Genomic DNA, 24,290 nt, shown 5'->3' with positions numbered 1-24,290 from the left:
TCATACTAATATGTTTAAGACTATTTTACACATGGCTCTTCATTGCACATGTAGGGACAAATGGGTTTATTGCTTATTGAACCGGGTATTGTTTGGAGAAAAAGGGATGGGAATGACACTTTGTCCCAACTCTTTGTTACAGTAGTTCCAGCAACAAAGCCACAGAATTACAACGTCAGGAAAGAGACATTTTCCAGGAAAAGTTTAGGAGTCCACAAAAGAAAGTTTCATATTGATGTTGAGTTGCTACTTACAATTTACCAGGTCACATATTGTGCATGTACATGTTTGTGATGTTTCTCTGGACTTACGCTTTGATATTTTCACGAAGAATGACTCGATTCCTAGTCCCTTCAGAAGAATTTTTCAATCAACAACTTATAGTGCCGCCAGAATACAGTTTGCGTTGTTGAATATCGATATGAATATGTATGAATAATCAGATCACCAATCCAAATCTCCAATGATGTAAATAATGGTGAATGTCGAGAATTTCAGTGTTAGACATTCCCTGCCCCTGCCAATTCTCTTTGCGCCCGAGCAACAAGCAAATCATAATCCTGCATATAGTCACAAAATAAGGACTGATTTAGTAATTTACTACTTAAAATACGAAAACCTGAAAAAATAATCAACATGATTATGCTTTTCCTGCAAACCTACCTGTAGAATAGCCTGTGCACAAAACTTCCCAGATAAAACAGCACCTTCCATTGAAGCCAAATATTTTTGCTTTGTGTAATCACCAGATAAATAGAAACCTTCTAGTGGTGATCTTTGCAGTGGCCGACAAGGCTCACAGTCTGGAACTGTCTTATAAACAGACCTATAAAAGAAACAGCATTTATGAATTATTATGATATTAATACAGTTTTATTGTGTGATACAACAATAATCAAATCTTAATTTCAGTTATCTCTGACCTTGGAGTCTTGACAACATGATATTTGAGGATCTTAGCCTTGCTCCCATCAGCTGCAATTTCGTCTGGGAAAAGTTTGGCAAGTTCCTTCATTGTTGCTTCGATAATGTCAGTGTCACTGCGGGAAATCCATTCTTCTGCAGGTGCAAAAACCAATTCCAGCATGGATCGATTTGGATCATAATATTCCTGTACATGCCACAAATATTTGATTCACATTGTTGGATATTTATAGATTAAGAATTTAAGACAGAAAAAAAAAAAAAGTGGAGATATAACCCATCAGCTCACACAGTTAATATTTCTGAGAGAGGTTTATTTACCAGTTAAAAAGAGAAATTCCATGAAAATAGTATCAGGGATAATTAAACGGACAAAAAGATATACAAATATGATAATTGAAGAAGACTAAGAGAGTGATGAAGAGGTTGCAATTCACGATAACAGAAGACAAAGTACATAAGAAAGATGGAGACACGACATAAAAAAAAATTGACTATGTAATGTTCACCTTGCATGTAACCGACATATCAGCGTAGACACTCAAAAGAGGACTCCTGCAATGACAAAGATCAAAAGTTACAGGGGATAACTCCACACACAAAAGCTAAATAAATAATCATGTAAACAACAAGGATCCTCAATCATCACCCCTCCAATTAGCTATATCTTATCCAACAATAGAGCTATTTGTATTCAAACAGCTGCTTAGAAAAGAAATTCAAGTAACCACCAACTAAAAGATCTTATCCACATCAAAATATAAATAATAAAAAAAACTTTCTAAAAGCCTGTATCCTTGTATAAAGGCAGACATCAGGGATCGACAGGCCTCATTTAGTTATTTCCCAATTTCATGGAGGAAAATAAATTTGTAGACTTCTAACGAATGTGAACTGTGATTCCTTCCCCCAAATTTTGTGTTAGTGATGTGACTCTGAACATATGCTCACAATATTATACTTTATCTGTTTCGCAGACTAAAATGCAAAAGAAGACCAGAAACCAGGCAACCATTTCGAGTGAAGGGGAAGGAATAGATGTGTATAATTAAGTGCTATGAACAAGAAATTTGATTTTATATTGAAAACGAGTACAACCTGCTGAATAGTAGATGGTCATAAGTATTCTTCAATTTCCTGTCAAACCTGGAAGCAACATTTGTTTTGTCAAGTCATTAGACGAGAAGGAGAGACTTTTCATAAGAAAAGGGTGAGCAACTGAGACAATTTAAAGCAGACGAATCTTTTGTGAATTTTTCTAGCCAGAAAATATTTTAGAAGACAAAAACATAAAGAGATGAATAAAAAAAATCTAAGAAACGTAGAAATATCAATCATCAACATTTTACTTCAATTCTTCAATAGTCTCCATTCTATTGCTCTCTTTAAGAGCAACTGATATTGAGAAATGCAAATGCGAGAACAGAAAAGTTGTCAGAGCCTAATGCTACCAAATTCCAATGACGCATTTTGAAAATACAAGAGAGAACCAGTGTTTACTACTTAGTACTTGTATGTAACGTACACAAGAAGACAACAAATAAATTTCAAAACTCATACAAATCTAAAACTTATATACTATCTCCAGGTCAATTACTGTAATTTTTTATTGAAAAAGGTGGATAAAAAGGTAGGTGGACGGGTGGAAAAAAAAAGTGAAAAAAGTAAGATATGGTGAGGCAAAAGGTGTAAATATTGTGGGATATAATGCGAAGGTAGGTTCAAGCGTCTATTCTGCTTGTATTAAATGGAATAGAGTAAAAGTGAGTACAACAACAACAAAAAAAAACCTAAATGAAAAGTGAGTAGAACAATAGGAGGTAGTATATGCTATAATCAGAATGAGAGAAGACAAAAAAAACTATGACCCCGCAATATAGCAGAAATATTACTAACCATATGTGAACATTAATGACCGGAACTCCTACTAATTTGTCCAACTTCTTGAAGTATGGGATTTCTTTCCACTCATCAGGTAGAAGCAGCTTTAGGATGTCAACTGACAAAGAATTATAAAAGGTATATCAGAGATCAATACGAACAGCAATATTTAGTTTTACCATGAGTTTGTCTCAGCATAGGAGCTGGGAATTCCATTACCCTGATGCTAGCTCAGAATCTGATTGAATAGTAGTTCTAGTATCAGATTAAGAAGAGAAGTAAACCTGGAGCGGCAGATACATAAACATCTCCTCTAACTTCTTTCCCATTAGTTAACAAAAAACTATCCACAGTTCCGTCCTGAGCTAAATTTATCTTCTTAAGACGAGAATTAAGTATCACTTCACCACCAAGTGACTCGATATGCTCAACAATAGGCATGCACAGCCTTTCTGGAGGACTGCCATCCAGGAAAGCCATCTTGGAACCATGCTTCTCCTGTTTACGTTACATCATTCTCGTATAAGTTTTTATAGTGCATTACAGGATTCTTTTACATCACATACTCACAAGCTAAAAGTCCTAAAAGCAAACAGCCTATATACTTCCCCTGATTTTTATTAGTTCTACCATTTCTCTCCGGTTCGTATTTTAAGGGTAATTGTAAAATGACAAAGCCATCCAAGTGAGTGACCAAAAAGTAAGAGAGAGACTATAGTTAATTTTTGACAAAGAAACCCATGTGAAGTATGGGGAAAGGTCGTGGTGTCAATTAAAGCATTTTAACATACCAAAACAGGAAATGGTAGAACTAAAAGAATGCAGGAAGTACTTAATATGAACAACAGAAATTATAAATTAAAGCAGACAATGAATGTACTCATACCTGCAGAAATCGGTTCAGAGCAATCAAGATGCACTGCATCGAAAGTTCATCAGGATTTATGAAGTTCAGTGCCTTTGACATGGCAATAAACACTTCATCGGTTACACGATCAGGCACGCCCTATAAAATTTGCAAAAGGAGTATCAACACTTGAAGGCCCTGCAAAGTCAAAGTTTAAAGCTAGACATACAATAATCAACAGAATCAGAAGTCAATCATCAAATAAGGCTGTTTGAAATGAATGGATTTTCCTACTTGCTTCCTCATCCACTCTTGGACACTCAAACCATCTTGTGCCTCAACATACGGCTGTCCGCCAACCATTGCAGGCAAGAGACCAATAGCAAATTTGATTTTCTCAGGCCAGGTTAGCATTTCATTATTCTTTAGGATTGCCCATATGCCTGCCAAACAAATTTGATATCATCAAACCAATCAATCTCACTTATTAAAAGTGGTGCACTAGGATGACAAATATATTTGAAGTGTCACAAAGAGTAACGGACTAAAAAGGGGCTTTCATACCCCTGAAACAAGAACGTATTGACATTTGACAATAATTAGAACTATCATGTATTTTCCAGAATCTACTCCCTCAATCCCTAAAATATTGCCCCATAGTAAAAAATCACGTTAGTAAGAATTGGGTGTAAAATATGAACATGAGTTGGTAGTGTGGGCCCATGAGGAGAGAGATAGAGAGAGAACAAGTGGGAAAATTTACCATTTAAAGTATGGGGCAAACTTTAAGGGACATCCAAAAAAGGAATATGGGGCAATCTTTTAGGGACATGCAAGCGTAGGGAATTTTCTGTTACATTCGAAGTAATATTACTTGCATTACAGCACCAAAACTACCAATGTTTGGTGATGCCCCGAGTAAACTCATCGATAACCATTATTCCCTTAACGTTCATAAGTTGATTGTATTTTTTTAATTAAATTTTCTTAATTAATTGCTATTTTACTTTGAACTGATGACATATACTATGATATAGCTAGATGGTTAAGCCTTTAGAATATAAACTTCAGGTCACAGGTTCTAGCCTTATACAAACCTTTCGATTTCTTTTAATGTGGATGGATGACATGTAATGAAATCTGTTGATTAAGTGAGAGCGCCACATGGTACATGGACTTGTAAAGGAACACCTTTTAATATATTAGTATAGATTGGTGCAAAACTGTAAATGTTTTCTTCAGCACTAAAATAGCGAACTTGAGATGTTTTTCCAATCTAGTGTCCAACAAGCCTGTCTGAACGCAAATCTTACCAGAAGTAGTCACCCAAAAAAGGAAATTTCTTGGGCAGAAGCATCAAAAAGGAGTTAGCTTCATCTTGATTTGGGTTTGACTACTTAGAAATTTGGCTCAGGAATCATGATCAGCATACTTACCATTCAATGGTGCAGGTAGGACTTCTGCAAAGTCAAAGCGGCTAAATTCACCAGGCTTGCTAGGCATTGCAAAAATCATGGAGTGTTCCTTCCATTGTAACCGGTCGTTAATACCGAGTTCTCCAAACAGATTCTGTATATTTGGATACGCCCCAACTTCAAAAAAATATGAAGATATTCAGTATATTGAATTGGTAGTCCGGCAGTAGTAAATTGGCTGACAATGATACCAGATTAACATTATCAAGTCTTCCCAAAGTTAGAAGGGTCAGTAAACAGTAACGCTCGGATTCACTCTTGCACAACAATAGAAATAAGAACACTACTAGAATACACTCACAGAATATATGTAGCCCTGTCTCATACCAGTCCCCATCCTCGTCTTTCCATGCTGCTATCTGTCAAGCAAATATAAAAACCATTAACACAAGAAATACTACCAAAAACCTCACAACAGTTATTCCCTTAGCACATGTTCTCAACTCCATCCTAAATTCTCAACTGTTTTTTCTCCCAAATCCCCCCCCTCCCCCCCCAAGAAAAAAAAGAAGATAGGAAAGTCTTTAAACAGAAAAGACAAGTTGAGTAGACAGTTGGAAAGAGAAAGAAATGCTTAAAATCTAATGACATAGTATGCAATGCAGCAACATAAACTGCCACTACTACGTGTGGCCTACAAGTATGTGAACTGTCAAACTGTGTTGGGGAAATCACATTGATCACTCACAGAAAAAGGAATTTAAACCTTTCTATGATGAATTTAGATAGATTAATTCAATACAGGTAACCTTAAGTCCTTAATAATCCAAAGAGAAGAAGAGAAAATGAATGTACAAGTGTACAACACCATTTGGAGGACATAATCGACTCTCTCAGGAAAACAGGTCAATACAAACATTTCAAATCAAAACATGTTATCTAGATAAAACTATACAGTGAAAAAGGAAAAGCTGCTCCATCTGTTTGTTTACCTGACATGAATTGGGAAGAGGGGGGGCATAATGGATATTTTTGAAGCAGTAAAAGTACAAGCAACAATATAAAACCCACCTTCCCACCCAAAACATCTCTTGCTTCCAGCAATATTGGTTTGTGACCTGCATCAGCTAAATACTTCGCCGTGGATAGACCAGCCAAACCTGGAATTCAATCAAGTATGAGCATTAAACTTGCACATGAGCATATTGATGGATAACAAATAATTTGGATCTATATCCAACTATCCATAAATACGTATTCTTGTTCCTTCTCCTCTCTGCCAATGCCTCCGCAGTGCCCTATTAGCCGATGTTTCACTAGATAAAAGTAAAGCTCTCAAAACAAGATGCCATAGATGGAATCATGGAAAACGTTCAGGCATAAACTAAAATTCCCACCAATGACCAAAATTCCCCCCTTTCCACAGTTGAACTGCTTGTGATATTCTACGAACAAAAGAAAATCAGTTTCACCAAGGCCTCCCTCCTTTCATTAGACATGAAAGTAAGCAATGCAAGGAAAACTCCTCCTAGAAAAATCCATGACAACAAAATAAAAGATATGTTGCATGATTGAACCTCTTCTACAAGCTTTGTGATAATGTTCCTTCACCTCATTGTAGAAACTGGCATCATAATTACTCTTGAGCTCATTTCTCTCTAAAGTATAGGTATACAAATAAAGCTGTAAAATACTAAGTACAAAGATATTGATGCATTAAAGAACTCAAGAAACAACTATGCCAAGTCCATTCAACAAAAAGCTTCATATAGATAATAGATGTAAACACCACTAACATAAACTGGCAAGGTTTAAGAATGAGGTTGGGGTCGAAGTCCGGATCCTATATATGTGAAACAAAACTTTATGGGAACATGCCTAGACGTGCAAGAGACTATGGAAACAAAGTATCCCAACGCGGATGCAAAATCAAGGATGCCACGAGAGAAGTAGCCTGGGCAACGGGTTGTGGCCTTAGCTACAGTCAACTAGTGGGCAGATCACTGTGCTTATATGTGTGCAGTATTTATTTTGATTCCCACTTTTCTTTATAATGAAGCTTTATAAGCTATGCTTCATACGTGCGCAGTGTTTATTACTTTATTTCGATTCCCCCCTTTTCCTCATACTTTTTTAAGTAGTTAATTAGGACTTGTATTAGGAAATTAGGTAGTCATTGGCATGTAAAATAACTCCAAAAATGATAGGAGTTGAATATTTGCAAGCCGGTTTTTTTTAGATCCTAGGGTTTCTTTCACTTTAGATCATACACTCACTCAATCTTTAAACACAGATTTGTTCAAGTAACCTTCTTGAGACCTAGCCACTATTAGCAAACTGATAATCCATGACAGGTAGACAACAGTAAACCATCTGTAATAAGCTACTCAGCACCTAGAATACGAAACAGACAATTGAAGAAAATATTTCCTAAAAGTCCATCAAAGAGGATTCATTCAACAATAACCCTTGCATTTCTCATACAACAATAGTTTACCTCAAAGCCTCTCTATCTTGCACCCAACATTTAATAAACAAGTTCCACAGTCCATTATATCAAAATCCTAATGTCCTTCAAACAAAAACAATTTGCAAAGCAACAAACAATTGCACAAGATTATGATCAACAGAACGAGTAAAAGGATCATTCCACTCACCGGCACCGGCAATTACCACTTCTAATGGCTTCTGAGGACGAGGCGAATTTCGAAAAGTCGACGACAAGTAAGCAGCTTCCAGGAAATTGGATGTATTATCAAGCTCTGGCCTGGGATAATCTACACAAACAACCTGCACCATACCAAAATTCAATCAATCCATCAAGCAAACTCAATTTTTCCAATAGTCCCAGAAAAATTAACCACAAAACAAAGAAAAATAAATAAGAATGCATAGAACCTTTAATGGGGAGTGCCCAAATCTTTGCCTTTTGCCAAAAACTTTGCTAAAACTGAAATTTTTAATAGAATTACCCAGAAATTCACTACCCCCAGATGATACTGAAGTAGGGTTACTCGAATTTCCTAAAAGAACATATCTTGAGGTGGATTGTATAGCACAACCATATCCAAAATGACTCATTTTCTACCGCAATTTTTTCAATCAAAACTATATTTTGTGGAAATTTGTGTAAAGGGTATGTGATAATTGAGAACTAAATTAAGCGGGTTCAACGGTTTATGATGGCCATATTTGTTGTGGGTGTGAGCTGCGAGGAACCATGTGAGAACAGAGGGAGGGAGAGTGGAGATGGGAAATGGTGTCCGGTTTCGGACTGTCCACAAGTTTTGTGGTTAGTAGCGCCTTTGCGGTAGTTAAGTTACGCCGTGACACTATGTAGTGTGTACTCCTCATTTGGTTCTGTTCTATTCACCTTATTTTCACTTATTTCAGAAAAAATAAGTCCAATTCAGATAGATTCAGATAAGATAAGTTCAGTAAAAATAATCGTTGACCAAGTATAATTTATAACTAAAATAAGTTTTGATAAGTTCTACGCTCTCCGTCTCATTAGGGGTTACATTTACATTTGCACAAAGTTAATTGAATGAGAGAGGATGTGGGGACAAAAAAAAAATTTAGTAGGAAGAGAGACAATATAATAATTGTGGGGTCATTCCTAATTTATAAGTGTAACAATTGATCTAGCACGGACGAAAAGGGAAAGTGTAACCACTAAACTGGGATGGAGGGAGTAATAAGTTATAAATTCAGATAAATTCAGATAAAATAAGTGAACATCAGGTGAATAGAACATGCCTTCGTACATACCTACACAGTTAGACGTCCCTGACCTTTCTCGATCCACAAATTTTTATTTAAAGGTGGTGTATAATAAATACATCAGAATTTGCTAGATTCATAGTCGAACTCTAATTTGCTTCACAATTTTTTTTTTTAAGGAAAAATGATGGAAAGGTTTTTTTTTTTTTCTGACTTTGTGATTTTCCTTGACTTTTTTTTTATCAAGTAAACATTCAAAACAACACTTGACTTTTATTCGCCAAGAAACTCAATTTTCTTAGCAAAGTGAGCAAACCTTCTCGCACTTTCGAAATCAGTCATCAATTCATAGATTCATAGAAGACCAGAGAAGTGAACAGAGGAAAGTCGCCCCCTCATTTCAATCTCCCATCGTTCTACTACTTACGGTACTGCCTTCTATATTCTATAATTTTTTTTCTACCATTTTTGTTTCATTATTTTTAACCTTTTGTTCATGAAATTATCTAATTTCACCTGCAATTGTTCATATTTTTTTTGCACTCAATCTCCCCAATTTTGGTATAACCTAAAATTATCATGTTACCTATTATCACGTTTAATTTCATATGTATATTTTCCACAATTTGCTATGTACCAAAAAACTGCGCATTGCTGTTGTAGATTTATTGATTTGATGTTGAAATGTAGAAGTTTGTATTGAGACTATGATGGCGGCTGTTGAATAGTGTTTAATCGTTTCAATTTTGATTCTTTAGCTCTTGATTTTAGTAAACTTTGTTTTTTGGGTGTAGTGTTGAAGAGTTGATTTGAACACTGGGATATTAGGGTAATCACATTTTTGACACAATCGAACCCGACGAACAATTTTTTTGGTTAAGGTGTTTTCACGCATTTTTTTAGCTTGTTTTCTTGGTGTACCTATCAATTATGGAACTTCTCTTGAACAAAACCCTATATGGGGTTTCCATTTGTTTTTGCAATGAATATGGAAGCTCTAGTTTCCTTGTTCAAGCAAATAAATTATTACTGAGTGGAAAAATTGAATTTTAGTCATTGAAGAGAGGGGTATGAACAACAAATGACAGTCATGGCGAGAGCAGCTGTTGATACTTCAAAGAAAGGAACAACTTTTTCAAGTTTTCAGTACTCGGGATTGAAAAGATTGGGCAGGAGGAACCCATTTATGAGATATGGCCTTCCTCTCATTTCTCTCACCGTGTTCGGGACACTTGGCCTTGGTCATCTCTTGCAAGGGAGGTAAAGATTTAACGTACTGATCTCTAAGTTTGTTTTTTTGCAACTTTGAATTCATTTGATATTCTTTTGCAATTAAGATTATTAGCTTAAATTTAAAATATCAGTTTCTTTTACGAGTTTGGCAAAAGTTTAATTAGTTGGCTGTTTATGGATAGTGTGGTAGTGTATGCTGCTTTAACTTGTCACCGTGGGTAATTAGAAAATTGGATTTATGTGGTTTATCTGAAAGTATCCATAAACTTGGTTTGGTTTAGTGAAGCTACCCTAAACCTGGGATTTTCGCCTTTGGTGAAGTTATATGGTGGGGAGGTAATTTGATTATCAGAAATCCTTTCTATCTTCCCTGGGTGGGGGTTGGGGTGTCATGTAGATTGGTGATAAGATCGAGATGAGTGGGGTTTTCGCTCCTGACTGTTTGGCTATTCTATGTTCTTCATCCTCAGTCCAGTTCATTTGAGTCACTGGAAAATACACTTGCATTTCTTTTTGCATCAATATTTTAGCCTTTTTATTATATTTGACTTCAAATTCATTTAAAATCACATCATATTTCATGAAGTTGCTCTTCAACTAGCCCTAAACTCTTGTTGTAACCTGGTATATGCTGCATCAAAATGCATGTATCACAAATTTAGTCAAATTCGCGGGATCTCTCTTTGAGTTCTAGCATTGAACTTCTTAATTTTCCTGGTAAATGGTAGAATTGGAGAAGAGCAGTTAGTATCTGTGTAAATGGGTTTCTAAAACACTAGAGTGCAATATTCCTTTCTAATGTGATGCATCCAGATTCATCAATGAGAGGGCTCGACATAACTGGCTATGCAATTGCACTTGGTTGTGGTTTTATACAAATCCTTGAAAGTCAAGGACATCCATGCATCTAAATCTGCTTGACTGTAAAGAAATTCCAAAGAGGAGTTATGTAGGGTAGTAACTCAGCTTCTGAAACGGTCTTTGACAAAGAAGCTCCTTCAATTTCGGCCGTTAGGTTATCTAAACTTGGGGGTGTGCTGGTTAACAACTTAACATCCATCTTGTATGATTTATGGACTTAAGAGGTGATCTTAGATCACCCCTGTTGTTCAAGACGAACAAGAGCTTAAAAGAGCGGCGATGAATATTTGTTTTTACTTCATTGAGATGCATCTTGTTGCTTTGGTTACTTTTTATAAATGTGAAGTTGCCTTGTTTGCAGAAGATTTGGCAACTTAATTGTAACTTGTAATGGCTAAAAATGTGACCTTTCTCTTAGTGGAATGCATATGAAATTAGAGTCTTCAGGATTATATGGAGAGAAAACGAGTCTTGATCAGTTAGTCGTTGTTGCAAGTAGATTGTCAATTATTCCCACACACAAAGGAAGGAAAAGGTTTAATTGTAATCACCAATCAGTTAGTCGTGGTATGGTGATTGTTTTAGCCTTGAACCTCAACTAAAGCTTGCATCATTAGTTGTGGATTATGCGGTGTACATCTTTTTCACTTTTGTGACACTATTTGTTTGTACATGCAGGGCCATTGAATCCTTTTCTTTCACTAACTTAATCATATTTTAGTCTTTATTAAGCTCTGCTTCTTCACCATTGTATCTTTCAAGAGTTCCTTCCCTTCAGTCAATTTCAGACTTCGTTCTATATGCTTTTTCAACTGTGATAATGTGTATCTATCCTTGGATGTCTGTTCTCATGCTTTGCCAATTCCAGCAAGGATGCGTTTTCTGCTTCTCATGCTTTGCCACTTATTTTATGCAACAAACAAATTGACGCCCTTTCTTACTGCTTATAGTCTATAGATTAATCCCCAGCTTGCTACTCAGTTTCCCTGCATGCATGCTGATTGAGATTGACCACAACTGTTCCTTGTCACATCACTTTAAACGTGTTGTTTCAATAATTTTGCAGCAGTTTTGATCTGAAACGGATTTTTAAATAACCTATGTATTCCTGTTGCAAGTATCTAAGCTCAAAACAAAAACACAAACATCTCTCCCTTCTTCTCCCCACCCATTTTCCCGTTTTTTCTGTGGTGGTGGCTTTTGGGGTTGCTGCTTACTTGACTTGAGCCATCTAGGCCTTTTTCTTTATTTGCTATGCTACAAAATGGTGGGGCTTGTTAGTGAAAAAATACAAAATGAATCTGTTATGATTTCCTGAAGGTTTGTGTTTGAACTGGAACTGTGCTTCCATCTCTACAGCATCTTAATCCCCTTAAAAACACTCCCTTGGTAGGCCTATGGAGTTAAACCTCTCTAAAATAGCATGCCAGAGAAGGGTGCTTCATTCATTTCATTTGAGTTTGTTGATATCTCCTGAAATTCATTATCCATGCCATTTTAATTTCGGGGAGTTTTATGTGTGTGTGTGGGGGGGGGGGGTTGGGGTTAGAAATTTGTAATAATTCTTTTATTCTTCAATAATCTGGTTTAAATTTGAGCTACCTTTTTTGGTTCAGTAAGGATATTTCCAAAGTAAAAGATGATAAAGAGTGGGAGATCATCGAGGAAAGGAAAGCTCTTTCCAGAACTGGACCCGTTAATGCATACAATCCGAAAAATATTTCGTTGGAAGAGGAGCTGAAGGTATGCATCTCATTTTTTTTTATATACCATACTCAATATAACCATAGAAATCAAGAGCCACTTACAATTCAATTGCCTCTGGGTTTGCCAGGCATTTCAAGAGAAGGTAGATATAAACAGCTACGATTACAAGAGGATCCCTCTGCCCAATGAAGGCAAGTCAGCTAGATAAGCCTTTGGCAGATGTAGGCAACAGCAGAGATGCATCATGGCGTTGCAATTTTGTTCTCCTTTTGGCTAATCTGTAGTTCTTGGGTCACTAACTCACTGTATAGTGTATTTGGAAAGTGTAGTGCTTCGTTGTTTTTCTCTGGCAAACAAAAATTTTCTGCAATTTGATTCTTGATACTATCTGCACTGAACATGAGCAGAAAAGAAAGAGTCCGTGTTTCCCAGCGGTTGAATGTATCTCAAATTCTCATTGATGATAATTTTTAAAAGCTTTAACATCATCAATCTCATTTTTGCATATTTTAGAATGCAGAGGCTTGCCTGCTGAGGCCAGATATTTTAGTAAAGCGTATTGCGTACAGGGAGCTAAAAAAATTGATGAGTATATTGTACAGGATGTGTGCAGCAAACCAATTTCTAACGATGGTTTGGTTGTAATTCAGATGTACAGAAAGTATATTTTGTTGCAAATTGAAAATTGTGAAGTTATTTGGTTAATGAATAGCATGGCCTACTTGATTGGAACATTCTGCAAGCTGCGTACCGGTACTGGTGACATTGAGCCGAGCTGCCCCCGCTTCTGTTACTGCGGCATGAACCCTAAGCTAAAGCCGATGATAGTTAGATGGAAAACAAAGTTGTTAGTCAAGTTTAGGATGAAGATAGTCTAAATAATAAATACAGTGCAGTTTATGGTTTCCTACCAATTAAAAAGAAAAAAAAAATCACTACTTCCCTTCTGGGGTAACTCTTCATCCTACTAACTGGCTAAAACACAACATACTGTTAGGTTTTGAAAATGGGGCTGGTAGTTTGAATGGTAGTTTGAATGGTAGTTTCCTGTTGACTCTTCCCACCATTTTTGCTCTCTTTCTTTCTCTATTGAGCAATGTTGAATTCATAATGATCTTCCACCCACCAGTCAAACTTTAGTTACCTTCAAAGCCCTTTAAAATATATGTCATCAAACATTACCTCAAATCTTACTTTTCTCTGCAATAATCCACTCAATTCAAGTCGTGTTTTTACTCTAAGCTCAAAATTTGGGGGGTTCTCCAAGTGCTTGTGCGAGTAAGTTTGAATTCTCATTTTGGTTTTCTCTAATCATTATTCAAGTTATGTTATGGGTCATAAACTCATAATCTTTACGTTGCACTTTGAAATTTGCCTTCTTTTGTCCACCTTTCCCTTTCTTGGGTTTACATACTAGTGGCTTCCAACTTCTAATTGTGTTTGTAATTGTGAAGTTAGCTGGTTGGAATCAATGCATGCTTGTAGTCAAGTTGATTATGTGGAGTTGTACTGAGTAGTACTGAGTAGTACTGTAGTGTGTGTGTAACTAATTGGGAAACAATGATGTTCCTTGGAAGAATTTTGATTATGAAGTGATTTCAGAATATGGAAGTAGTTTATGACTCAATCACTTCAATTATCAATAATTTAGTCGAGTTTGGGATGTAGATCATATCAGTCAGCATACATAATTTCCTGGCTGTAGTTATTATCCGCCTTTCATCATTAGGTAATGCAACCTTAACCTGATGGCATGCACTTTTTGTATCCAGAAAACAGAGGAGGGAGTAGAAGATAGTTTGAACATCTGCTTAGTTATGGTGGAGGTTGCACTTATTTTTCGCCTAGTAATTGGTTTTTCAGGTCTGCAGGCTGTACTTTAAGTCATGGCAGAAGGCCTGAAGGAGCCACTCCTGAGTCCTCAGGAATTCAAGAGAGATGGGATTGATTTGGTAAGGTTTCATTGAAAATATGTATAGTAGCAAGATTTGGGTAGCATTCTGATTTCTGATACAATGTCTACTTAAAAAAATTGGCTGAACAGGAACGTTTACCTGTGAAAGAAATTTTTGAACTATTGAGTACCTCACAAAACGGACTTTCAACTCAGGATGCTGAAGTCCGCTTGAAGATTTTTGGACCCAATAGACTTGAAGAAAAGCCGGTATATTTCACACTCTGGTATAATTATGTTATCCCTTGTTGGAGCTCGATGAATGTGGTGTCTACAAGATGGAATTACAATTCTTCTTAGAATTTCATATTTAAGGAGCTTTTGATGCAAAAGAAATTCAAAGTTTTTCAGTATTAGCGCTGCATCAAATACCTAGTCTTGCTTCTTCTTCATTGAAATGAAACTAAGCATGTACAGAGTAGTAAATAAGGTGTAAAAAGTGGACAGATAGATGTTTGAGCAATCATAAAATTCATGGTGCATTGGTTCTGACTGCTGATATGTACTTTTAAAATCTAAAGAAAATGTTAAACTAGTCATACCACTTTACGACAAAGCAATTCTAATAAGAGTATAGTTTTTGCCTTGAATCAGGAGAACAAAATATTGAAATTTCTTAGTTTCATGTGGAATCCTCTGTCGTGGGTTATGGAAGCTGCTGCTGTGATGGCACTTATCCTTGCTAATGGAGGAGTACGTTAATCCAATAACTCATGTTTCACATTTTGTAGATTGTATATGGGATTTCATCTAGTTATGACCTTTCTACCATCTAATCATCTGTATGATGTGTATGTGCTTCAGGGCCAAGGACCAGATTGGCAGGACTTTGTAGGCATCACATGCCTACTGCTCATAAACTCAACAATTAGCTTTTTAGAGGAAAATAATGCAGGGAACGCTGCAGCAGCACTTATGTCACATTTAGCTCCAAAGACAAAGGTTTCCTATTTTACCTAATTCTATGATTGAACTACAGACATTTTGTGGTTTTAGATCTTCCCTTGTATTATATAGGTGGACTACATTCCTAGGGAACGAAACCAAATGCCTACTTCAAGTACTGGTTTTGTAGAAATCATCGCCAGGATAGCTACTATTGTTGCATAAGTGATAAATAACCTACATTGTAGAATTTAGAATTAGACAAGGCTATTACAGATGAAACACTTCATTAAGCAAATTTTGGAAACTTAAACAAGCTTTTTTTAGATGAATGCAATTGCAAGATCAAACATAGTTTCCCAAGGGGGTTTTCAATATTGTTTAGACTTTTCCCTTTTTGTCTTTTTGTGTGATATTCATATCCCGAACTTGTAATGCTTAAAATTTTGATTGCCACTCTAGCTGTCAGTGTTGGATCAAACATAAGTCAATATAACGTTCATGTCTGTTACATTTTTATAGAATTACCTCTTATCTTATGCTTCGTGTTGGAGATGTTAATCCATTATGATGTCTTCGGTATATCTGATAGTAATTCTGACATGACCTGTATTATGTTTGGCTCCTAAGGTTCTATAGACTTGTAGAATCATTTAAGAAGTTGTATGCAACCTTCGTCATCTTTCTGCATAATAAAAGCTTGGAGTTGAGAAGTCAAACTTCCTGGAGATTTTGATCAAATCTAGGAATGACATTATACCTTCCTTTTTCATATAATTTGTTTTTCAAATTCATCTTCTTTCATTGTCTTCCATTTTGAGAACTTGATGGTTAGAAAGGACACACTCTTGCAGCTTACTGTGGTTTGAATCATCTGAGACTTTTTGCACACTCAGTAGCTTATTTGATTCAGGAATAAAGAATATTTGTTCACTACCTTATTATGCAGGTCCTCAGAGATGGGCAATGGCAGGAGCAAAATGCAGCTGTTCTAGTTCCTGGAGATATTATTAGCATAAAGCTTGGTGACATCATCCCTGCAGATGCTCGTTTGCTCGAAGGGGACCCACTGAAAATTGACCAGGCAAGTACCGTAGCTCTTTCCTCTCCTCGAATGATAATTCATGTTTCTTTTTGGGGTTATCCCTTTTTTCAACTTTTTATGGATATGATGAATCTAATTGCATCTCTTTTATAGTCTGCCCTCACTGGGGAATCTTTGCCTGTCACGAAGAAAAGTGGTGATGTAGTGTTCTCAGGATCAATATGCAAACATGGAGAAATTGAAGCTATAGTAATAGCAACCGGAGTGCACTCTTTTCTCGGAAAGGCAGCATACTTGGTGGATAGCACTGTAGTCGTTGGACATTTCCAGCAGGTAGATGATCACTTTTCCGCCCTATACTGAAACTTCTCTGACAATTTCGCGAAAAATTCTGCTTATCTGCTTTGTGTACGACCCCTAAAGTTCCATAGTAAATACACTTACTCAGTTCCTCCCTCCGTTTCCAAATGATTGTTTTTGGAGTGTTTCAAACTTTTAGAATAAGATTTAATGCAAACCCAACTCATGATGGAAGAGAGACACAAAAAACAAAAACATTCCAAATTACTGTGGCTGATTACAAATTTACAACTCTAATTATCAGTTCCAGTTATTATTTATTGTGCTATGAGATTTATGAGTATCCAACTACTTTTGCATCCCAGGAATTTGTGAAAGTAATTGATAAGGGGTCATTTTGGCGAAACCAATATTGAATTCATAACAATGATAGTGGGATTAAGGAACTATTTTCTTGTGTCCACCCTTGCTCCATGGGATGGACACTTCACCGTGACACTCTTTGAAGAGCTAACTAAGTGAACTATGAACAAACATATTATCACTTATCTGTGTCTGGTTATGCCTAATCATGTTCTGCCTGCAGGTCCTTACTGCCATTGGAAATTTCTGTATTTGCTCCATAGCAGTAGGAATGGTTATTGAGATCATTGTTATGTTCCCTATTCAACACCTTGCATATAGAAGAGGGATGAACAACCTTCTTGTTCTTTTGATTGGAGGAATACCCATAGCTATGCCAACAGTTCTGTCTGTTACACTTGCAATTGGTTCTCACCGTCTATCCAAACAGGTATGCCCTAAAAAGGGATAATCCAGGGACCTTCAATGGAAACATATAGAGGGGATAAGTTTCAAAGGGGAGGGGAAGGATTTTAGATTATCCTGTTAGTTGTTTCTTCCTTTTGCTATTTTCAGACTTACGGTGTGTAGCCTTGTGTTGCAAAAAAATACATATAAAAAATTCAGGGTGCCATTACAAAAAGGATGACAGCAATTGAAGAAATGGCTGGAATGGATGTTCTATGCAGTGATAAAACAGGCACTCTGACTCTGAATCGTCTAACAGTTGACCGGAGCCTTGTTGAGGTACTATAGCTATTTCATCAAGAATCAAATGTTTTCGTCTGTAACAGAAAGTATTTCAGATCATTGATTGATGCCATGCTGCTACTAATGGCTGAAGTAAACGAGGAACCAATTTCACTGGCATCTTATGTGACCCAGGATATCATAATGTGATCGGATTCATATTAGAGGCTGTGGTTTCAAAAAGATATTTAGCTTATTTGGCTAATGCAACACAAATGTGTAGTCAACTGGTTACTACTTTGTACACCGAGCTTCATTCAAAACCTACAATGGAATCATCCATAAACATATGTCGAATAGATAAAAGAAAGTCATCTGCTTCTTAAATTGAACTGATTTGGTATTTCTGTTAGGTTTTTAACAAAGAAATGCAGAAAGACACAGTTGTCTTATTTGCAGCCAGAGCATCAAGACTGGAAAACCAAGATGCTATTGATGCTGCTATTGTCAACATGCTTAGTGATCCAAGGGAGGTAAGAGATGACGTGCTGTAATCTAAGACCATCTCTATAATAGAACTTACCATGCTTACCCTTTTCCTGCAGGCACGTGCAAACATCCAAGAAATCCACTTTCTGCCTTTCAATCCTGTTGAAAAACGTACAGCTATAACTTATATTGATAGTGATGGTAAATGGTACAGGGCCACTAAAGGAGCTCCTGAACAGGCATGTATTTCAAAACAAAATAATATTCCTGCATTTCCGCTGTACGTTGTTCTTAATAGCTGAAATCTAGGATCACAGTCCCCAATTTTGGGATAGACAGTGAAATCTGTTAAAAAATGTGATGTTTAGACCCCATCAGGTTGAGTCAAAGTTGATTAATGTATAGTTAATGGTTCAGGTAACTAACTTGTATGAGAGTATTTCTGATGTTACTGCCATCATTCACTCTGTCCTTCTCATTGATAAATAATAATGTTATTTATTGTCTTACTTTATTTGATTTGTTCATGCATAGCTTACTCGGAGAAGTAATATGCACACGTTCACTAATCAATTCACTTTCTTTGCAAGGAGAACTAAACCTCTTGTATAAAAGATAAGTACAAGTATAAAAGAATACTTGAAAGTACTTGTCGAGCAATAGCCAGCTCAAAGCAAAGATCTAAATGTCTGTTGTGAATGGTGATACATTGTAGCTGTGATTCATTGTGCAATGGATAATTTGTCACTATATAAGCTTCTTTCCTTCTTTTTTCTTTCCAGATTTTAGCTCTTTGCCCTGAGAAAAATGAGATTGCTGGAAAAGTCCATGACATGATAGACAAATTTGCTGAAAGGGGACTGAGGTCTCTTGCAGTTGCCTTACAGGTACAGATTAGCCTCCTAATATTTTTTTTTTCTTCTGATACTCACATCTGACACAATTCTTTGGTACATTTTTTTCAGATATATTTTGTCGAGTTAATACCAGAATGTTCTTTGTTAATCAGTACTTTGTCATAATTCTGGTACTTTATTGCAGATAGCTACACAAAACTTGAAGTGAATAATTGAGGTTCAAACTAGTTAGCATTTCCAATGGAGCCTAAATAAAAAATTATTTGTCTCGTCTATGAATCTTGTGATGGACTATATCGAAATGGCTCAATATTCAATTCGAAAGAACCTCTCTGATAGTGCAGGATTAATACAATAATGCATGCTGTCGACCTTTTCTCCCTATCAAATGCAGAATTGTCTTTAGACTTTTAGAGGCATTGGGACAAATTTTCAAGTTAATGGTTGAGAATCTTGAGATCATAGAACAACGTCGAGAATATGTAATTATATTAGCCCCTCAGGCTCAGGCTTGGTAGGGTATTGCTACTAACATCTTGACCTCCCTAGTCCATGGTGGTATCCAAACTGGAATTTTTCTATTATAGTTAAAGTTGTGTAGAAGATGAAATGACATGTTCTTCGCAATAGCCTCATCCAATATGGACACTGAGTTTCTTGTTGTAAGCTTTTTTACAGGAAATTCCAGAGAGAACAAAGTCAAGTCCAGGAGGCCCTTGGATATTTTGTGGGCTGTTACCTCTTTTTGACCCTCCTAGACATGATAGTGCTGAGACTATTCGAAGAGCCCTTAACCTTGGAGTTTGTGTTAAGATGATTACGGGTATCTTTTGCATTCCATCCATCCTCTTATCATTTCCCTTGTATTTTTTTTTATACTTTTTACGGCTTCTCTAAATTTTTCCTGCAATAGGGGATCAGTTAGCAATTGCAAAGGAGACTGGTCGACGACTTGGTATGGGAACTAATATGTATCCATCATCATCCCTGTTGGGACATGACAAGGAAGAAAATGTAGCCCTTCCAATTGATGAGCTTGTTGAAAAAGCTGATGGATTTGCCGGTGTTTTCCCAGGTTAGTCTTGTTGATGATACAGAAGTCATATGTTTTATGTAATGTGGTGATGAAAGTCAGCAAGACGGAGTTGGTTTCTCCATAATATATAAACCTTGAACAATATTGGACTTGTTCTTTATGAAAATTCGTTGGTGAAAGGCATGAAAAGATAGTTTTATTCTTCTCCAGTATAAATGCACTTTTATCTCTTACAGGAGATTATCCAATTAATAAAACCAGATAATTTAAAGAGCAAAATATGTTCAGGAAACACCAATTGCAGTTATATGGCGTCAGTTTTTCCCCTATAATTATCACTCTGTACCTGAGTCCAGTGAAATTCTGAATTCATGTCTAAGAATAAGCATCAAATATCAATATTAGCCCAAAAAATTATATGTTTCTTCATCGATGTACTAAAGAGGAGAAATGAAAAAGGAGACTGTGTCTATCATCTCTGGCCTTCTGTTAAATGGTGTGACTCTGAATGGCTTACAGAACACAAGTATGAGATAGTGAGAATTCTGCAAGAAAAGAAGCATGTTGTGGGAATGACTGGCGATGGTGTAAATGATGCACCAGCTTTAAAGAAAGCAGACATTGGAATAGCAGTTGAAGATGCTACCGATGCTGCAAGGAGTGCAGCTGATATTGTATTAACAGAACCTGGTTTAAGTGTGATTATCAGTGCTGTCCTGACTAGCCGGGCCATATTCCAGAGGATGAAAAACTACACAGTTAAGTAATACTGTTTCAAAGACGACTTATGTTTTATCAAAATATTTGTGGATTATGTCTCACCGTTAATTTGAATTTGACATTTTCAGATATATGCAGTCTCCATAACCATCCGTATTGTGGTATGTTGGATCTCCACAAACACAAACATGTTCTACACCTTTTAAATGCTTAACTTTCTATCTGAATCTAAGAATGCTAAAAATAGATGTTCTTCCTATTTCAGCTTGGTTTCATGCTCTTGGCCTTAATCTGGGAGTATGATTTCCCACCATTCATGGTTCTGATTATAGCTATATTAAATGATGGTAATACCTTCTGGAATCATACTTTTTACATTATTGATGTACTTATCTGTTCACCTTGTCACTTGTAGACTCCCTCTCACATTATAAGCCTTTGGAAATATTTTGTTTCACTGTCAGCACTATTGTTTTCTGAAAAATAGAAAAGGAAACACTGGACTTTTCCGTTCTTTTCTAGGGGAAAGTTCCTCCATTAGCCTTAATTCTTGTATGTTTTAACTTCAATGCAGGAACAATCATGACAATATCTAAAGATCGTGTCAGACCATCTCCAAGTCCTGACAGCTGGAAACTGAATGAGATTTTTGCTACTGGCTGTGTCATCGGGACATATCTCGCCTTAGTCACTGTGTTATTTTACTGGGTCGTAAATTACACAGATTTCTTCGAGGTAATAAAAAGAACTATAAAGTATGCAGTTATTAGAAATTATGGGCACTTGCTATTCCTCATGCATGTATATATGTAAATCAACTGTAACAGGAGCATTTTGGTGTGGGCTCTCTATCTGGAAACACAGAGAAAATCTCATCTGCAATATATCTGCAAGTTAGCATCATTAGCCAGGCACTCATTTTTGTTACTCGGACTCAAAGCTGGTCATTTCTAGAGAGACCAGGAGTTCTTCTCATGTCTGCATTCGTGGTGGCCCAATTGGTAAGAGAAACTTCAAATCTTCTCTTTTACCAGTTTCAGTTTTTCTTCTTTTCCTTGAACGTAATTCTTAATATCAGTTTCGGGTGCCTTCTCATTTCCTCGTTAAACTCATTCCGAGGTATTACCTAGTTTTTATTAACTTCTATTTTATGAAAAAAAAATTGATGGATAAACATTTTAAAAAGTTAAATAGTTACCTTTTTACATTATTAGTGATTTTGAAAGAAAATATTTTTACTAAAATGAAAAAAGTTATCACTTAAAAAAATAGATAACTTTACATAATATCGGAGTAACGTTTAAGCATTTTGAGTTAATTTTTACTAAATATTGTACACCACTTGGTAAATATTACTCTCATGGCATCAACTAAAGCTATCTCTGGTAGTTAAAATTTGTAGAGATGTTGCTGCTTGGAACTCTGACAATAAGAAATTTGAACAATCTCTCCTCATGGTTTTAGCCTGTAGGTTGCTTCCTTGATAGCAGTTTTACTTTTTTTTACTGTAAAATCACAATTTTCATAAATTGTCTAGATAAATTGATTTTGCTCCTCATGTTTGCAGGTCGCCTCCTTGATAGCAGTCTATGCAAACATTAATTTTGCTTCAATCAATGGGATTGGATGGGGATGGGCTGGTGTTATATGGTTATATAGTCTGATCTTCTATTTCCCTCTCGATATTATCAAGTTCATACTTCATTACGCCCTAAGCGGAGAAGCTTGGAATCTTGTAATTGAAAAAAAGGTCAGGACTAATATTTCCTCATAGTTTAATTTCAGAATCATTAAGGAAAACATATTACATCTTTTTATCTGATTTTTCTTTATTATGTAATGTAATTCACTAGACTGCATTCAATTCTAAGAAAGAGTATGGAATGGAAGGTAGGGAGTCTGAGGGTGAGGAACAACATGTAACTCGAAGACGGAGTTGTAGTCTGATTGCTGAACAGACCAAACGACGTGCTGAGATAGCTAGGTATTTACACAATTCCTCTTAACAAGCTTGGAGATCACAAACATACATTTATTTAGCTTTTAATAGAAAAACTCTGAAAATGTGCAGATTACAGGAGGTTTACACATCAAAAGGGCATGCAGAATCAGTTATGCTTTTGAAGAAGGTGGATCTTGGTTCATTCTCATCTACACATACAATCTGACATCCTATGAAAACTATCAACTTTACAAAGGCCTGAATAATTAACAACAATGCATTTTTATCATTGATTAATTAATAAAAATTATACAACAATATTTGCGAGAACCCATATCTCAATTTACAATCATATTTCTAGATTTTTCTTTATCTAGATTTTTCTAGATTAATACTTTAACATTCCCCCTTAATCTTGAAATTTTGTTTTGCCCTTGTCATTAGCATCCTTCTAATAATTTCATATTTCTTCCTAATATTTCCAGTTTACATAACATGTTTTTGTTGTATTTGTTTGAATTTGACTTATTTGTCATTGTCATTGTCATTGTCATTGTCGTTGTCGTTGATTATCGAAACAACATCCCTATCCATATGTTGTAGCCCTTGAATTACATCAATTAACATCTTATTAGGCTCTTCATTTTCCTTATCCAAGTATTTTGACACCGAAAGTATTTTGTCGTCCACCTTATGGTATCCCATAACCTGATATGTCTCTCTGTACTCTCGCAGCTCCTCACTTTCTTGTATTGGTCCTTCTACAGTAGTTCTACATGGTTATGGCATGTCTCAAACTCCTCTTCAGATTCATAATCATCATCTTCTGATTCAGAATACTCAGATATTACCATTGTATCATCATCATCCATATCAATTGCCCTCTCCGAAACTACATCTTTCTGCCAATAAAATTAATAATATTATATCACACTCCGTAAAATTTAAGAATTTATATACTATAATTCTCCAATTTCAATTCAAATTATATCACACTCCTAACAGTTAAGATTTTATATACTATAATTCTCCAATTTCTATTCAAATTATATCACACTCCGCAAAAATTAAGAATTTATATACTATAATTCTCTTAGACTCCGTAAAAATTAAGAATTTATATACTATAATTCTCCAATTTCTATTCAAATTATATCAAACTCCATAAATATTAAGAATTTATATACGTTAACAAGATCTTAATATATTTTTTTCTTAAAATATAAACCACAAAAAATAAACAAACAAAAGTACTCCGATAAATATTGCAAAAATTAAAGTAATCATTGACCTAAAATCGGTAATCAACATGATAAAACCTTTCAACACTCAGAATTTGTCACATAAAATAAAGGTTGTTCGGTTATATCTATTGACGGTTGATTTTTGAAATATTGTACCAAGTGACTCGGAAGTACGATTCTGCTCATGAAAAACGT

General features: G+C 35.8%; 3 protein-coding genes across 7 annotated transcripts; 2 read left to right on the top strand and 1 right to left on the bottom strand.

The window, feature by feature from the left end:
* Positions 1–51: 51 nt before the first annotated feature.
* On the bottom strand, positions 52–8,379 carry LOC110787181 (15-cis-phytoene desaturase, chloroplastic/chromoplastic). Its single transcript, XM_021991756.2, has 14 exons — positions 7,966–8,379; positions 7,725–7,857; positions 6,139–6,227; positions 5,429–5,486; positions 5,089–5,244; positions 3,947–4,095; positions 3,692–3,811; positions 3,090–3,303; positions 2,821–2,923; positions 2,023–2,070; positions 1,434–1,479; positions 924–1,111; positions 664–826; positions 52–560 (listed from the first exon to the last, which is right to left on the bottom strand). The coding sequence occupies exons 1-14, from the start codon at positions 8,146–8,148 to the stop codon at positions 501–503; spliced, it is 1,710 nt and encodes a 569-aa protein (XP_021847448.1). The 5' UTR covers positions 8,149–8,379; the 3' UTR covers positions 52–500.
* Positions 8,380–9,055: 676 nt separating this feature from the next.
* LOC110787183 (uncharacterized) lies at positions 9,056–13,083 on the top strand. Its single transcript, XM_021991757.2, has 4 exons — positions 9,056–9,218; positions 9,844–10,050; positions 12,501–12,627; positions 12,719–13,083. The coding sequence occupies exons 2-4, from the start codon at positions 9,872–9,874 to the stop codon at positions 12,797–12,799; spliced, it is 387 nt and encodes a 128-aa protein (XP_021847449.1). The 5' UTR covers positions 9,056–9,218; positions 9,844–9,871; the 3' UTR covers positions 12,800–13,083.
* Positions 13,084–13,200: 117 nt separating this feature from the next.
* On the top strand, positions 13,201–23,327 carry LOC110787184 (ATPase 10, plasma membrane-type). Of its 5 annotated transcripts, none has more exons than XR_008921544.1 (22): positions 13,201–13,869; positions 14,455–14,543; positions 14,636–14,755; positions 15,140–15,238; positions 15,350–15,487; positions 16,380–16,514; positions 16,629–16,808; positions 17,362–17,568; positions 17,745–17,864; positions 18,221–18,340; positions 18,413–18,535; positions 19,079–19,183; positions 19,832–19,976; positions 20,067–20,228; positions 20,709–20,947; positions 21,038–21,070; positions 21,175–21,256; positions 21,484–21,644; positions 21,737–21,910; positions 22,477–22,659; positions 22,800–22,893; positions 22,981–23,327. XR_008921544.1 is itself a non-coding variant. In XM_056829132.1 (22 exons), the coding sequence occupies exons 2-22, from the start codon at positions 14,478–14,480 to the stop codon at positions 23,075–23,077; spliced, it is 2,820 nt and encodes a 939-aa protein (XP_056685110.1). In that variant the 5' UTR covers positions 13,201–13,869; positions 14,463–14,477; the 3' UTR covers positions 23,078–23,327. The 5 variants fall into 5 exon arrangements, 3 of the variants coding, with proteins under 3 accessions (XP_056685110.1, XP_056685106.1, XP_021847450.1); XR_008921545.1 differs by having other exon boundaries at positions 22,804–22,893; positions 22,981–23,039; XM_056829132.1 differs by having other exon boundaries at positions 14,463–14,543; positions 22,763–22,893.
* Positions 23,328–24,290: the final 963 nt, after the last annotated feature.

Source organism: Spinacia oleracea, chromosome 1 (assembly GCF_020520425.1).
Source record: "Spinacia oleracea cultivar Varoflay chromosome 1, BTI_SOV_V1, whole genome shotgun sequence".
Classification (NCBI taxonomy): Eukaryota; Viridiplantae; Streptophyta; class Magnoliopsida; order Caryophyllales; family Amaranthaceae; genus Spinacia; species Spinacia oleracea.
The sequence above is the reverse complement of the archived record's forward strand: the minus strand, read 5'-3'. Positions and strand labels throughout refer to the sequence as shown.